General features: G+C 36.1%; 1 protein-coding gene across 1 annotated transcript in view; it reads right to left on the minus strand.

The window, feature by feature from the left end:
• Positions 1–9,028: 9,028 nt before the first annotated feature.
• The window catches only part of LOC121321864 (inositol polyphosphate multikinase-like), a 35,486-nt gene continuing 29,068 nt past the window's right edge, over positions 9,029–15,446 (minus strand). Inside the window, exon 6 of the mRNA XM_041261162.1 lies at positions 9,029–15,270. Within this exon, the coding sequence (XP_041117096.1) occupies positions 14,642–15,270 (629 nt within the window). The 3' untranslated portion in view covers positions 9,029–14,641. The remainder of the gene's footprint in view (positions 15,271–15,446) is intronic.

A 15,446-nucleotide genomic window follows, 5' to 3' on the forward strand; every position in this document is an offset into this window, starting at 1 on the left:
GAGGCTTGGTGGTCCAGTGGTTAAAGAAAAGGGCTTATTATCAGGAGGTTCACCCACAAGTCTCTGTAAATCGCTTTGTAAAAGAGTAATGAATTGGCATCCCAGCCCATTGAATTGAATGGAAGGGCAAGGGCTGAACATGAACAAAGATATACATCTTACTGTTCAAATAAAGAGCGAGCTCTGTAGGCCAGAGGTAAGCATGTGTTTTATGCTGATGTCAGTGTAATGGAGCTCCATTGCACACTCTTTCCTTCTTTAACATCACGGTACCAATGTAACATGGCAGAGGCTGGGCTCGAAACGACTACCACGCACACCAAGAGCGAGTGTCTGAGTCACCATGCAAAAGAGTCAGCTTCCTTTATATTCTTATAGGGCTTTTAACCTCAACTCATCTCAACAACAGTGGACAGAATCCAACACTGCACTTTCATTACACAATACATAAACTATTTAACATGGTAAAGTGCAGAAAAAAAACTGGCACATGGACAAAAGGGATGTTGTCCTTGGGTAAAGTGCAATCATTTGGATTATTGTATTATTTGCAAACAAAGGACAATAGGGTAAATAACGTTAGAAAGTAAATGCGGATAGAAACTTTTGCATTCTGAATAAAGCCCCTTCAGGATTTTGCTCCTTGGCCAGCGAAGAGCGAAATGAGCCTCAATATCTAATTTGGTTTTCAGGAGCAGGAAGATGCAGTTGGTTAAACAACCACTCTATAAAAAAACACATCCAGTCTTTTAATGTCCAGGCTTTTTGTTGTCTCATCTCTCGACTGTAATTTAGCTGCCATTGAAGTGACACCTGAATTATACAAGGTTTGATCTGTTGTGTCATTTACTACATATTTCTACCACGCTGTCCTTGCCACTCAGCTCCACCACATTTTACTCATCACCAGCTTGCAAAGATTTAATAATTAACCTGCCAGGATCAGGGAAGCAGACATGAGCAGTTTAACCAAGCGGGACATCATGGTTAATAGACCTACCTGTAATTTTGTGTTGATAATTTACACTGCTCAAAAATGTAAATTGTTTAGGTTAAATACATAATCATGCCAGGTTTGTTTAGTATGCACTTACAGATAAAGTGGCAGTTTTTAATAAAATTAATTGTGAATAAGCCAGTCTTCTGTACCAATGTGTACAATATAAATCATAATTTCCTCAGATCATTTGTTTCATCTTCTTGAATGTCATCAACTTACTTATTTGCCTTTTGAACTGTGTAGATTACATATAAGACATTTTAAATACCTTTAACTACCATTTACTGTTCACTGCATGTATTAGTATACTGGCAGTTAAATAACTTAGAATACCGTTCAACAGAAATTGGTTTGCAGCCTCTGTGGTTATCAGACTTTTTCAAGTTGGGACCCACTTCAAAGTAACTTTGGCCTGCTGCAACAACCCCAGTTGAAAATTTTTTTTTAAATAAATTAGATAAATATTTAAAACTAGATATTTTATTAACATGTAATATAAAGCAAAAAGACACAAAGCAATAGTCTTAACCTTGCAGATTTTCAAAATGCTCCACAGCTCTAGCCCAGAGGTTCCCACTTTCTTAGCTCAAGGCTAAATGCTTTCATTATGTTCAACGTCATTTCTTAGACATTTCAAAAAACCCTTCCATAATACCTGTACTCAGTTACGCTAAGCTGGAGCGCTATGTTTATTGTATTTATGTTGGGAGAAGAAAACATATCAAGAACTTCTACTGTAAACTAGTACATTAGCAGCAATCCTGCATGTATATGTTCATTTCTTTTTAATCAAAAGATGTAATGATATAATCATAAAGGGAATTCGTTTAACTGGCTATTTTGCTCTCCTTACAATTACCCCCTTTTGTTGTATAAGGTACTGTAACAAAGTGCCCGCCCCTGTGTATATTATCTGTTATGTGTTGCGTGTGGTGTGTTTAAAATGTTGGTGTATAGACATTGGTACACGGGATATAAACGGGTCTGTGTAACACGAGTGTTTAAAATGTATATGTGTATTTAGGCACGAGGATTGCACAGCACTTCACGTGCAAGTAAAATGTAATATGTGAGCACGGGGAATTGCACTTTATTAATTCACGTGCTGGGATTCAAGTGAATAATTAATTAGTAATTGAATCCCAGCACAACAGTATATATAGATGCACGTTTTCACATACTCGCGGTTGGGTGTTCGGTGAGTGGAGAACGGGAGAGAGAGTAGGAGAGTGATAAATACAATTGCTATTGCGTGCTGGTGGGGCCAGCACAATACTTGTGTGTTCAAAACTCACCGTGTTTGTCAGAATCTGTCCGTGCACCGTTTTGTTAAGTTTAGTCCGTTTTTGTTTCTTTTTATTTTGGCTACCAGTGCCGTGTCCTGTTTTTGTATTGTTCCAACCGTTTATTTTCTGTCTGTCTGTTAATTCATTAAATGCTGAGCGAGACCATTCGCTCAGCTCCACCAAACTCCACCTCTGTCTTTGTTTATTTTCCTGCTTCTGGTCTGACGCCACCCACTCTGGCCGTCTTTGTGACAGGTACATACTGTTAGCACGGGCTCAAGCTGAAGTGTTGCATACGAAATAACTCCAAGTACCTAACAGCAAAATTGGTGCAAAAGTAATGGGAAGCATTGCTTTGTCAGTGCAATTCTTTTCACAGTTTGGGAATTCCTCCTCCAAGCAGTATTTATAACATGACTGGTTGGCTAGTTCTTTCCTTTTCATTGCATAACCTAAAGCAACAACATGTATTGAAAACAAATATTTTCAATTTTTGATGCATTAGCGCATTACTACCAACGCTTTATATGTTACTGCAGTGGAGTACCAATGTTTATTGGTGCATACCTTTGGTAATACACGTGATGTATAGTGAGCCACCTAAACAAATTAATAAAAAAGGAGAAAAACTGAACCCACAATAAATAAAAAAGAAATGATTGAGCTCTTTCTTTTCTGGATTGCTTGGGTGTAGAGATTGTGACTGTAGAAAGACTGTGTGATAATCCTGACGGATGGACACCTATAAGAACAGCCTTGACTTATAATAGCCCTCAAGAAACGTGCCAAAGCAGGGTGTCCTTGTGTTCATGAAAAATGCATCTTCCGTTAGACAGAGCACAGCCTACGCAGAGTTACATGCCTTCCATAACTCAATCACAATGTCATTTCTTTTGCAGACAACCTCTTTAATCAATGCTCAAAAATGCCATTTGTTCAGGGTGCGCCAAGGCTAAATTATGAACATCGTACTAAAATATAGATGTAAATGTATTTCTCACAAATGAAGACCTGCAGAATATATTTATTGCTCTCATTATTCTTGCCTGGGGCTAGATCTGAACTGAAGGTTTCATATATATATATATATATATATATATATATATATATATATATATATATATATATATATATATACAGACACACACACACACACACACACACACACACCGGTATATGGATTTATCATTGCCCTGATGTGGATTATGTTCTCCTGGTATGTCCTGGGTACCCCAAATTAATGTTTATTTAAGCATCATTGTGGACAAAATCCATTCAACAATGCTGCACTTGTACATTGGTGGTGATGGCTACTTTCAAGACAGTAAAGCACCCATCCCATGATACAATTTCACACAAATTGATTGAGGGGACTGTGACCTCCCATGACAACCACAATCCTCCGATCTCAATCAAATTAAGCATAACAGGATGAACTTAAACAACTAATTCAGCATCGCAATCCTCTGACTACCTTGCTGCACCATTTGAGGAAATGAATTAAAATCTCTCCAGACAACTTCCAGCATCTTTTCAGAGTTCCTGTCGCATCATGTTAAGGTTGTGATCAAGGCAAACAGTGACGTGTATTAGGTACAGGTCCTAATAAAGTGGCCAAGCAGTATATATAATTCTATCTGTTTACTACCAATGCCTCATGAAGGGGTGGGACATTTATTCTTCATTCCATATCAACAAAATATTGCCCACACAGTTATCCATTGCAGTTCTATTATTATCTACTTTATGTATATTTTGCATAGAATCTCTAGTTTTTGTAGAGGGGCCAATTATTTATTCACACATCATGTATATAGGAAAAATATACATGCTTATCAACTCAGAAAATATAACATAGTACTGTATTCATCAATTTAAAGCACTGGTAATTCAACATGTAAATGTTAATATCGTGTTTAATTCACATACAGGCCCATTAATAAATGCCTACTGTCACGATGTACATATACAGTGTTAACGCACCATCTAGTGGTGGGACATGGCTACAAGCACAATACAAGATACAATTTGGTGTATTTTCTGTCTGGTGGCTATTTAACTGTTAAATGAGATTCGGTTTAAAATAAATACATGTTTTGTGTGTGTAATTGTATGCTGCTTAGGTGGTTCACATAATACAAATGTGGATGGACTATAATGCTTTTCATAAGTTCCAGTTTAGTCTTTAATGTGAACAGTTTTAAGTTTTCAAGGGAAGCAGATTTTGTTTTTGAAATTATTCTGCCTTGTTAAACAAAACCAATTGCTAATTACCTCATGATCTAGGTTATTCACAGTATTTAGGTAAAAGAGAGAGCAGTGGTCCCCAGGCCTGAGGGGTGAAATGTGTAGCCGCCTTAAAATATATTTTCAGAAAATCAAGTTAAATCTCATGTACATGTTGAACACTTCACCTATTGGTCATAATTGTGATAAATGTAAAATGCTGTTTTTAAAAAAAAAAAAAAAAAAAAAAAAAAATACTCTGACCCACTTATCATTCGTGTTGTTTGGTTTTCAATTCTTTAATTAATTTTTTGGTTTCTGTTTTTCATCAGATCATTGAGACTTATTTTTAAAATGTTTAAGCTCAGCAATGTTTCTATCCACAAGATTTAGTTCAATGTTTTTTGCATAGTCCCACCTTCAACAGCTTCCCTGATGACAACTGCATTTTGACGTGCTGTTTGAGTTAATTGCCGCTGTTAGGAAGTATTGTGGTGTACTTTTATTTATTTTTAACCCCATCTGTCTTCCTATATTTAACCACAGAGGGATAGTAATGCAAGCCAACTGTTTTTTGTTTTTTTTTTTTGTATATATATATATATATATATATATATATATATATATATATATATATATATATATATACACAACATTCAATCATTAAAAGCAGCAATTAACTCAAGTATCTCATCACAGCACAACTGTCTACACAGGTCAGTCACTTATTCTTACAGACTAATGCTAGTCCATACAATATTACATTTATACCACTGTGATGCTATTCTACCTAACGCTGCTATTGTGTTATCTTTGTCCCTTAGTACAGATCCATTACCTTTCAAGGTCTGTATAAAAGCCTGCTGTCTTTACTTAACCTATTTAGAAAATGTGTAATAACATCAAAGGATTTGCAATGCTCCTATTTAATCCTCCACTAGTTCTGAATCATTTGCATCACAGAAGAGCATGACAGATACTGTAAGTTGGATTTCTCTGGCTGGCAGGGTTAAAACTACATCTTCTCAGGATATCCAGCAGGACTGTTATGCCAATTTAAACACTACATGTAATAGAGCTTTATATTATAATTAATATACTACAGCACTAGATTAATATGTTCGGCAATTGAATCTAAATGTATACTAATTACATTGTTAAAGTCAGAATTTGGTTAATTCGAAGAGTCATGCTTGCATTATCCTTAAGATTCAAATTGCTACCGGAATAGGCTGTTAAATATAGCTTGGCCCACTGGTGGAAGGGGCACAGCAAGTCACACAGTAATTCAGATTCAGTTATCAAAATAATTCAGCTCCTGAAATGTCTATAGAGGCATTTATTTTTTGTATGTATTATTTTGGACTGGTTTCTCAAAGCTAGAGTATGTACTCAAATTGTCATTAGCAAAATGTTTTCAGAAAGACCATATAAACATACCAAAACAGAAAAAAAAATAACTAAGACATTTGGGGGTGTGTAGGGAATATCAGGTTGATTATTCATTTAAAAATTGGAAATGGTGTTTTTAGCTAAAGACGATTTGGAAATAGCTTTGGGAATTTGTCCCTTTGTAGACTCAAATTTGGAAGAACATTGATATATGTACTATAGTTTCAAATGAAGACATGTTTCATCGTAATGGCTATCCTACTAGCATTGATTAGCATTTTAAAAGTAATTATTGAAGCCTAGTTTTTCTAGCACATGCTAGGTATTTATTTATATAAAAACTTCTTCCTTGTTCATTTTTAGCTATACAGTATTTAAGTTTTTCACGTTACATACAGGTATGTTGCTAATAAGCTACAGTAGCCTATTGTCCAATAATTGTTAGGGGATCAAAGGATACTTCTGTAATGCACTATATATAAGTGGCTCGCAAAAGTATTCAGACCCCTGACTAATTCTCTCATATTTACGAATTACAAATGGTACATTGAAATTTCGTTCTGTTTGATATTTTATTTTTAAACACTGAAACTCAGAATCAAGTATTGTAAGATGACATTGGTTTTATGTTGGGAAATATTTTTAAGAAAAGTAAAAAACTGAAATATCTTGCTTACATAAGTATTCAACCCCTGTGCTGTGGAAGCTCCCAGTTTGCACCGATGAAAGAAATTGCCCTAACGAGGACACAATTACATTACCGTTGGCCTCCACCTGTGAACCATTAAAGTTGTTGTCACATTTTCTGGATAAAAACTGAAGAAAATGAAGACCAAAGACCATTCTACAGAAGTTAGAGATAAAGTAATACAAATGCATAGATGAGGGAAAGGGTACAAAATGATATCCAAGTTTTTGGATATCCCAGTGAGCACAGTTGGATCAATAATCAGGAAGTGGAATCTGCATCACACCACCCAGGCACTGCCAAGAAAAGGCCGTCCCTCAAAACTCAGCGCTCAAGCAAGAAGGAGACTTGAGAGAGAAGCCACAGAGAGGCCAACAATCACTTTGAAGGAGCTACAGAGTTCAGTGGCTGGGAGTGGAGTAATGGTGCACCAGTCAACCATATCAAGAGCTCTGCATAACACTGGCCTGTATGGGAGGGTGGCAAGAAAGAAGCCGTTATTCAAAAAGTACCATCTGAAAGCATGTCTGGAGTTTGCCAGAAAGCATTGGAGTGACCCAGTTGCGATGTGGGAAAAGGTTTTGTGGTCAGATGTGACCAAGATAAAGCTTTTTGGCCAAAACTCAAAGCGCTATGTGTGGCACAAACCTAACACTGCCCATGCCTCAAGACACACCATCTCTACAGTGAAGTATGGTGGTGGCAGCACCATGCTGTGGGGATGCTTCTCATCAGCAGGAACTGGGCATCTTGTTACAATTGAAGGAAGAATGGATGGAGCAAAATAAAGGAAAATACTGCAACAGAATCTGTTTCAGTTCACTAAAAAACTGAAGCTTGGAAGGAAATTCACCTTTCAGCAGGACAATGATCCCAAGCACAAGGCCAAAGCAACATTGGAGTGGCTCAAGAACAAAAAGGTGGACGTCCTACAGTGGCCCAGTCAAAGTCCTGATCTCAATCCCATTGAGAATCTGTGGCACTATTTGAAAATTGCGGTCCACAAGCGTCGAACAACCAACCTGAACAACCTGGAGCAAATCACTCTGACACTGTGTACAAAGATGGTACAAGCTTACCCTAGAAGACTTAAAGCAAAATGTGTCTCTACCAAATATTAATGTGAGGGGGTTAAATACTTATGCAAGCAAGATATTTCAGTTTTTTTATTTTTCTTAACAATATTTCCCAACATAAAACCAACGTCACCTTACAATAATTGATTTTGAGTTGAAGTGTTTTAAAATAAAATATCGAACAGAACAAAATTTCAATGTACCATTTGTAATTCAGTATGTGTAATTCATAAATGATAAGACAAATTACAAACCAAACCAAATTTCAGGGTCTGAAAACGTATATATGTTATATATATTATATATAGATATATATAATATATATATATATATATATATATGATATATACGTAATGTACGTTTACAGAAGTATATAATTATAATAATAATAATAAGTCAAGGTATTCAGCTGGTGCAAATAGTTTATGAAGGCCAATCATTACTTCTGCATGCTGAGTCTGAAGTCTGTCAGTTAGTAGGGAGTAAGCAGTTTCATTTCTAAAACAGATTAACGTCTTCCCATCGGGATCAGTGTGAGAGCAGGGCAGTCCTCTTCACCTGTCTGCTCTGGAGGTGAAGCCAGTCATGCAGTTGGCACAGAAGGAATGGATAGTGCTTCCCTGTTTTTTTTTTGGTCACTTATTCCTGAGCATAAACATCGAATCCAGTTCCACCTAGATTTGTAATACTGTTCACAACAGCTGCAGGCTGAGGCAAAATTGACTTTAACAACAGATCACGTTAATGGTTCTAAGTGCTAATAAGCGTTTTCTTCCCTCTTAGCACTACCGATATTATCGCAGATTCTTCTTTTTTCATACTGGGAGATACTGTATAAAGACAGCAAGCACTTTTCATGTATTGTAGTCCAAGCTCACTCCATGTTATTGCCCATGTTAAGATGCTTTCATCTGGATTCAGGAGCAGCTCATTAGTTTGAGTTGCCTGCCATAGCTGCATTTAACCTAGATCTGCCAAAGTCTCTTTGTAAGTAAGACCCAACATCATAGTGATCAGCCACTTTGGAAACCTGTTTCCTTTAGTTTTTGCTGAGCACCAGATGGCCCTGGTGCTTGCTAATATAAAGTCACTTTGGTTCATCTAATCTACGTTGCATATGTCTTTGTCAGGCAACAAGAACTGAAGAGCATTTTCTCAACTCCATCAAATCACCTTCTTCCAAGAATAAAAAATTAAGGGAACAGTAAAAATAAATAAATAAATAAATAAAATGCAAAGCTACTTACTCCTTAAAGTTCTCTAGGCTGTGGTTTACCTGGCATTGCTCTCAGATGCATTTTCTAACCTTACTACTTAAAAAGGTATCCAAGAATAGACAAACTGTTTGCGTTTTTTGTGGAGTAATTTTTTATTAGTAATTTAAAATTAGCTGAATATACAGGCATTGTTTTTATCTAAATATCATTTTTCATATTTATTTCATTTACAAAAGTATGCAATAACATTAGTTAAATGCAGTTGATTCCATTGTATTACAAGAAAAAGCAATTACACACAAACACTTTCCCCTGTGATTACATGATAAAAATGAAAAGACAAAATCAGATACAATCCAAAAACAAAATAAGAAAGAACATAACTGGGACAAAGACTATGAGATCAAAATAGAACACATTCAGGCTAAAGTAAAGGTGATGCAAGACACCATTTCTTCCAGAAACCACATTAAGCAAGAATACCAGGGCTCAGATTTAACACAGTTTAAACAGATTTCATTTTGGTATTCATATTACCAATATTGTTCATAATTTGACAAAACTACAACTTTTGAACCAATGAAGCTTAATGACTCACAGAGCCCAGGTCAGTATGAATGTTTCTGTAGATTCGTATCAGTGCTAATCAGGGTCTGCGCCACCAGTCTACAATGTTTTATGGCAAAGTTAAATTCAAGCCCTGATCTCTGTGATGCTTTATTAACCGATCCAGTATAGTCCCAATATTACTAAAGTGCTTCGATGCACTACCTGCTTATTTTAGAAATTTAAAACCAGACGCATGTTAAACTGCCCACATGGCAGTTACGCTAACACCAAAATACACAGGGAAAGTCATCGTATCATTCACAGCAAAAACAATTAACAAAAGCATAAACCTATTCTCGTGACTATACGCTGTAGATAACGTGTCTGGCTCTGGAGGCAAAACATGTACTAACATTTCAGGGAGGGAGAATATTTTAGCCAAATATCACTTACACTAGTATACAGTATGAAGTTACATTCTCTAGGTGTATGAAAACAGTAAACCAGTAAAATTGACTGTAAACAAAAGGAAAAGATGATATAAAACCATACAATAAAAAGATTACAAGTACATAGCCTCTGAAATAAGCTGCAACGACCAATGACCTGTTTACATATACTGTAATGCTCCGATCCCCCTTTGCACTGGTGTACAGATTAGCTGCAATAGAAGATTTAAAACTCAGATCTCAGCCCTTTGCATGTTAGCTTGAGCTCTGAACTTGCCCAGAGATGTACCAAAAATTGGCAAATGCAAAAGGTCACTAATTTCAATATGAAGTATTCAGTATTTAAAATCAATCTAACTAGCTTTGGCAACATTGCCACTGATCTGCTTGTCGTGCTGAAGATATTTTTTTGCCAAAATAAACCACCAATGAAAAGAATGTGGACCAGCGATTACCTTCATTATCACTCTTTTAAACAGCTTAGGGAAAAAAGATGAAATTCCTGATCCATCACAACACTTAATCAAAATCCAGTTTTGTAATTTTTATGGAACAGAATCACTTGCAACCAATGTAGAATATGAGTGAAACTCAAATATGGTCTTTGGGGGCCGTGACACCCCAGGTTTTCATTCCAACCATATCCTGGATATGTATAGAATACAGGTAAATCCTGAATTAACAATATATACCTAAACAAAACATACTAGCCCTTCTACATGCACTTTGCTTAGATTTAGAATTTATTTCACTAATTTAAAGAGGCAGTGTCTCACAATTATGTTCATTTTTAAACTAAAAAAGATTGTTGTTACCCATTAACTACATTCTTTCATAGTTTAGCCTTCAGTGCAGTCCAATTCCCAACAGACTTCATTTTGCTGACCATGCATGTTATATACATTACCAAATGGCAGTTGCAACTGTTGGGATGAAAAGCGAAAGTACTGTACCTCCCCCACTCCCTTTAAACATGGATGCCACTGCATCAGTGTATCTAAAACCAGTTTCAGTGTGTGTTAATGAACACACTTACATACTCCATTTCACAATGACTGATCATTTAAAACAATAGGTGTTACCTACTCCCCCTTCAGCTTTGTGTCATCTGCAAATTTTAAAACCTTGCTAATTACCCCACAATCTAGGTTATTTAAAGTATACAGACAAGAGAGAGCAATGGTCCCCAGGCCTGAGGGGTGAAATGTGCAGCCTTCATAAAATATATTTTCCGAAAATCAAGTGAAATCACATGTGCATGTTGAACACTTGTCTTCAACTTTTTGTCAATATTGTGATTAAAAAGGTAAAATGTTGTTTTTAAAAAGTAAAAAAAAAAAAAAAATCTTACCCACTAATCATTCGTGTTGTTTGGTTTTCAATTCTTTTATTTATTTTTTTGGTTTCTGTTTCTCCATCAGATCATTGAAACTTATTTTAAAATGTTTAAGCTCAGCAATGTTTCTATCTTCAAGCCTTAGTTCAGTGTTTTTTGCATAGTCCCACCTTCAACAGCTTCCCTGCTGACAACTGCATTTTGACGTGCTGTTTGAATCAATTGCTGCTATTAAGAGCATGGTGTTGTGATTTTTTTTTTTTTTTTAAGATTCAGTACCTTATATACAATACATTGATGTCATTTATTTTTTGCCCTAATTTTTATTTATCTCAACATTCAATCATTAAGAGCAGCAATTAACTCAAGTATCTCATCACAGCACAACTGTCTACAGGTCAGTAACTTATTCTAACTGACTAATGCTAGTTCATCCAATATTACATTTATACCATTATGATGCTATTCTACCAAACACTGCTATTGTGTTATCATTGCCGCTTAGTACAGATCCATTGCCCTTCAAGAGCCTTTAATAAGGGTTGCCACTTGATGCAAAAAGCATTTTAAAAGGAGCCTGTAGTCTCGTAAAAGGTGTGTATAAAAGCCTGCTGTCTTTACTTGACCTATTTAGAAGGATTTGCAATGCTCCTATTTAATCCCCCACTAGTTCTGAATCATTTGCATCACAGAAGAGCATGATAGATACTGTAAGGTGGATTTCTCTGGCTGGCAGGGTTAAAACCACATCTTCCCAGGATATCCAGCAGGATTGTTATGCCTATTTAAACACTACATGTAATAGAGCTTTATAGTATAAATCAATATACTACAGCACTAGATTAATATGTTCGGCAATTGATTAAGTCAGTTAAAGTCAAAATTTGGTTAATTCGAAGAGTCATGCTTGCATTATCCAAAAGATTCAAATAGCTACCGGTATAGGTTGTTAGATACAGTTTGGCCCACCGGTGAAGGGGCACAGTAAGTCACAGTAAGTGGAGCTGTACATTTCTTGGTTCAAGTTGCGTTTAGTAGACTGATGTAATTAACTGGTTATAGTTCTAATCATTAGTAATGTATGTAATATGTGAGTTGACAGAAACCCCTAATTAAGTATGTCAAGGTAACATGTTGATCCTATGAAGAAACTGGTCAAAAGAGTATTACCGATGTCTTGCTCTCTGTCAATACTATTTAACTAATTTGTACTTTGTTCCTTTACAAAAGGTTACTATCTATTTGTTCACTTTTATTGCCATTCTTTACCAATAAAGGAACTATTTATACTATATACAGTTGATATAATATAGTTGACCTTTTTTGTCTTTCATTAGTTCAGCTTGCTTGCTGTAGAGTCCAATTCCATCATGAAAAACAATTAACAATAAATACTCACATTACCATTATTATATAAATCCATATGATACTGGAATGCAACACTCCTAAGGAGATGCACGTTTTCCAAACAGCTTCACTGTGAAACTAAAATGCCCTTCTTGGTGCATCTATTTGTTAAACCAATTTGTCATTAACCCTTTTGATGTTTTTTGACTGCTGACACAGATGTGGATTAAAATAGAAAAGCAGTAATACACTTTGTTCATATTCTCATGTTCAAGGTACAGTTGTGTTAGTAATTGTTCTAGTGATTTAACTGACCAAAGAGTTTCTACAAAAACAATGGCAGTAGCTCAAAGTTGTACTATGACTGTAAACACACTGTAATAACCAAGTAATTACCAATGCTTCCAGCTATTACATGGCAACAACTGTATCCTTAGTTAATTTGTGAACAACTTTTTTTTAATTACATTGTAACACCATGGAACTGGCCATTTCCATGTAATACATGTTAACTACTGGTGGAATAAGTGCAAGAGCAGGAAGTGCTAGTTATTACAATGCTACTAAATTGTTATGGATGCCCTTAAAGTGCACCCTATATTCCCCTCTGATTTGCCCCCATTCTGCCTATTCTTCTGAAATTCTGTTGAACTTTATTTTCACTATGGCTCCTCTGAAGCCCAATTTTCCTGCCATAGTGCTAGGAAGCCGATTTCCTTTATAGCACAGGGGAAGAAAGTGCTCTGAATGGACTGAAGAGGATTCCAAACCATATAAATATGTAATTATCTACAACTGCATGGTTTGGAACAAAGCCTCGTCACACAATGTAAAAACAAAAGCACTTTTCATTTTAAAGCAACAATGGGCAATTTTATAAGCACAGAGTTTTTGCTTACTTGTTATAGATAATGAGACCATACAGTGTGCTATGTGAAGCAGACGGGGATCATATTACTGTACCTGTAACAGGACGTGAACTCACCAGCGTACCGACATGACAAACTGGCCAGCCCTGAATCAAAGTGAAAGAGTCCAGAAAACTAAAACAGATGAAACCCTAATGATGCTATGGCAGGTTAAAAGCCTTGATTAATACCACTTTCTGGAGAAATATCATCATCAGACTAAAGCTAAACATTTGAAGTAATAAGAAATGTTAATATATTAGCTGCTTTTGCCAAGTTGTAAGAGCCCAATTTGCCTTACATACCATTACATAGGGTTAGAATCGTTATAATTTACATATTGACCACCTATTTCTGGAGTGTTGGCTCTGGGAGTGCAAAATAAATGTGTCCGTCTCTCTCTGGGTATGAGATATACAACAATGAGAGATGTTTTTACTTTTTTTTTTTTTGCCAGTTTTCTTAAATAATTTGACTTCATATTGCACTCTAACCAGTACATAGGTCATTCATATCATTAAGCATTGTAGTTCCATTCCACAGTATATTCCTTATAACACAGCAGCACAATTCATATATTTACACTAAAATAATTTGCTACTAAATACACAAAAGCACTATTTCAATCAAGTCAACCCATTCCAATCTTTAATATATACCTTGCATAACCTTCTTTCCAGATTTCGGATTATAAAAATTAAGTTATATAAGCCGTTTATCATAAAAACATTTTCCAAAGTTAATTTGTAGCTAACATAATAGAAATAGAAATAGTTATAGTAAATGTTTAAAAAAACAAAATCAGTAGTAGTTTCTTCTGTTTAATTTTTTTTTTTTTTCTGGGGCTATTTCTAAAACAGAGGATATATTTTGTAGCCATAAGCTATCGCCTACTTATATTTCCAACTGTCGTAATCCTCTCAATAGTCGAATTTTAATGAATGGTTTTATGCGTTAGTTTTCCTGAGTAAGATAATTATAAAATTAAACTATAGTTACCAGTAGTACAAAACAAGCACATGTAATACACAAAGAATTACAAACACCAGTATGCATCACTGCTAGTGCAGAATTACTTCCATGATGTCTGTTACTCTTTTCTTTGATATTGGCCCCAATATTAATAAGAAGTGCAACATCAGCCGCAACATCAACATGGGGAGAGGTTTAATTATTTAGGATTTGTTGCAGCACAGTCAGCAATTGTTTTAGCCCATAGACATACCCTTCGTCCTTGGTATTACTGGGAAAAACGTGAGCAAAGTCAATCATTCTAACTTCTACCTCGTTTGGTCTCTGCATCACAGCTGGCATATGGTGGCTTTCCTTTTCCAGTTGAGGTTTGTTTTCATTACCGTTTGGTGGAGTAGTGCATTTCCATAAGCTGTTATCCTGCTCGCTGGTTTCGATTTCCAGGGAGATGTCATTGTGATGTCCCTTGGAACAGCCTTTCTTGTGGAGCGCATATATGTTGGAGAGGCTCTGGCCAAGCGAAGCCATCGTCCTCCCATTCTCCATGGAGCTGATCACACAGACATTATTGTTGTACTCCAGCACCTCTCCGTCTGTGGGACAGCCTTTGGGAGTGGTGCTCACGTCTGCCAGACTGCCGGCCTTCCGTTTCATCTGAGCTGTTTGCGGAGATGAGCCCTCGTACACAAACAGAAGGGAACTTGCATAAAAATGTAACTGGCTCTGGCTCTCAAACCACTGCAGGATGTTCTGGACCTTCTGAATGCTGGCTGCAATGGCATCTTTTCGGACACTGTTTCCATTAAAGAAGAATCTGGTTAAACCTACAGAGGAAAAAGAGATTAGAAGACTTTTTTTTTTCATAAGGGAAGCTATTACAGTATAATGTCTTTGAACTTCACCGGTATAGGTTTGAATCCTGCTTATGTCAAAATAAGTTTTGATGGTCTCACCTTACCTCCCGATGGACATCAGTCTGTATAAAAAAAAAAACACCCCA

Source organism: Polyodon spathula, chromosome 10, assembly GCF_017654505.1.
Source record: "Polyodon spathula isolate WHYD16114869_AA chromosome 10, ASM1765450v1, whole genome shotgun sequence".
Taxonomy (NCBI): domain Eukaryota; kingdom Metazoa; phylum Chordata; class Actinopteri; order Acipenseriformes; family Polyodontidae; genus Polyodon; species Polyodon spathula.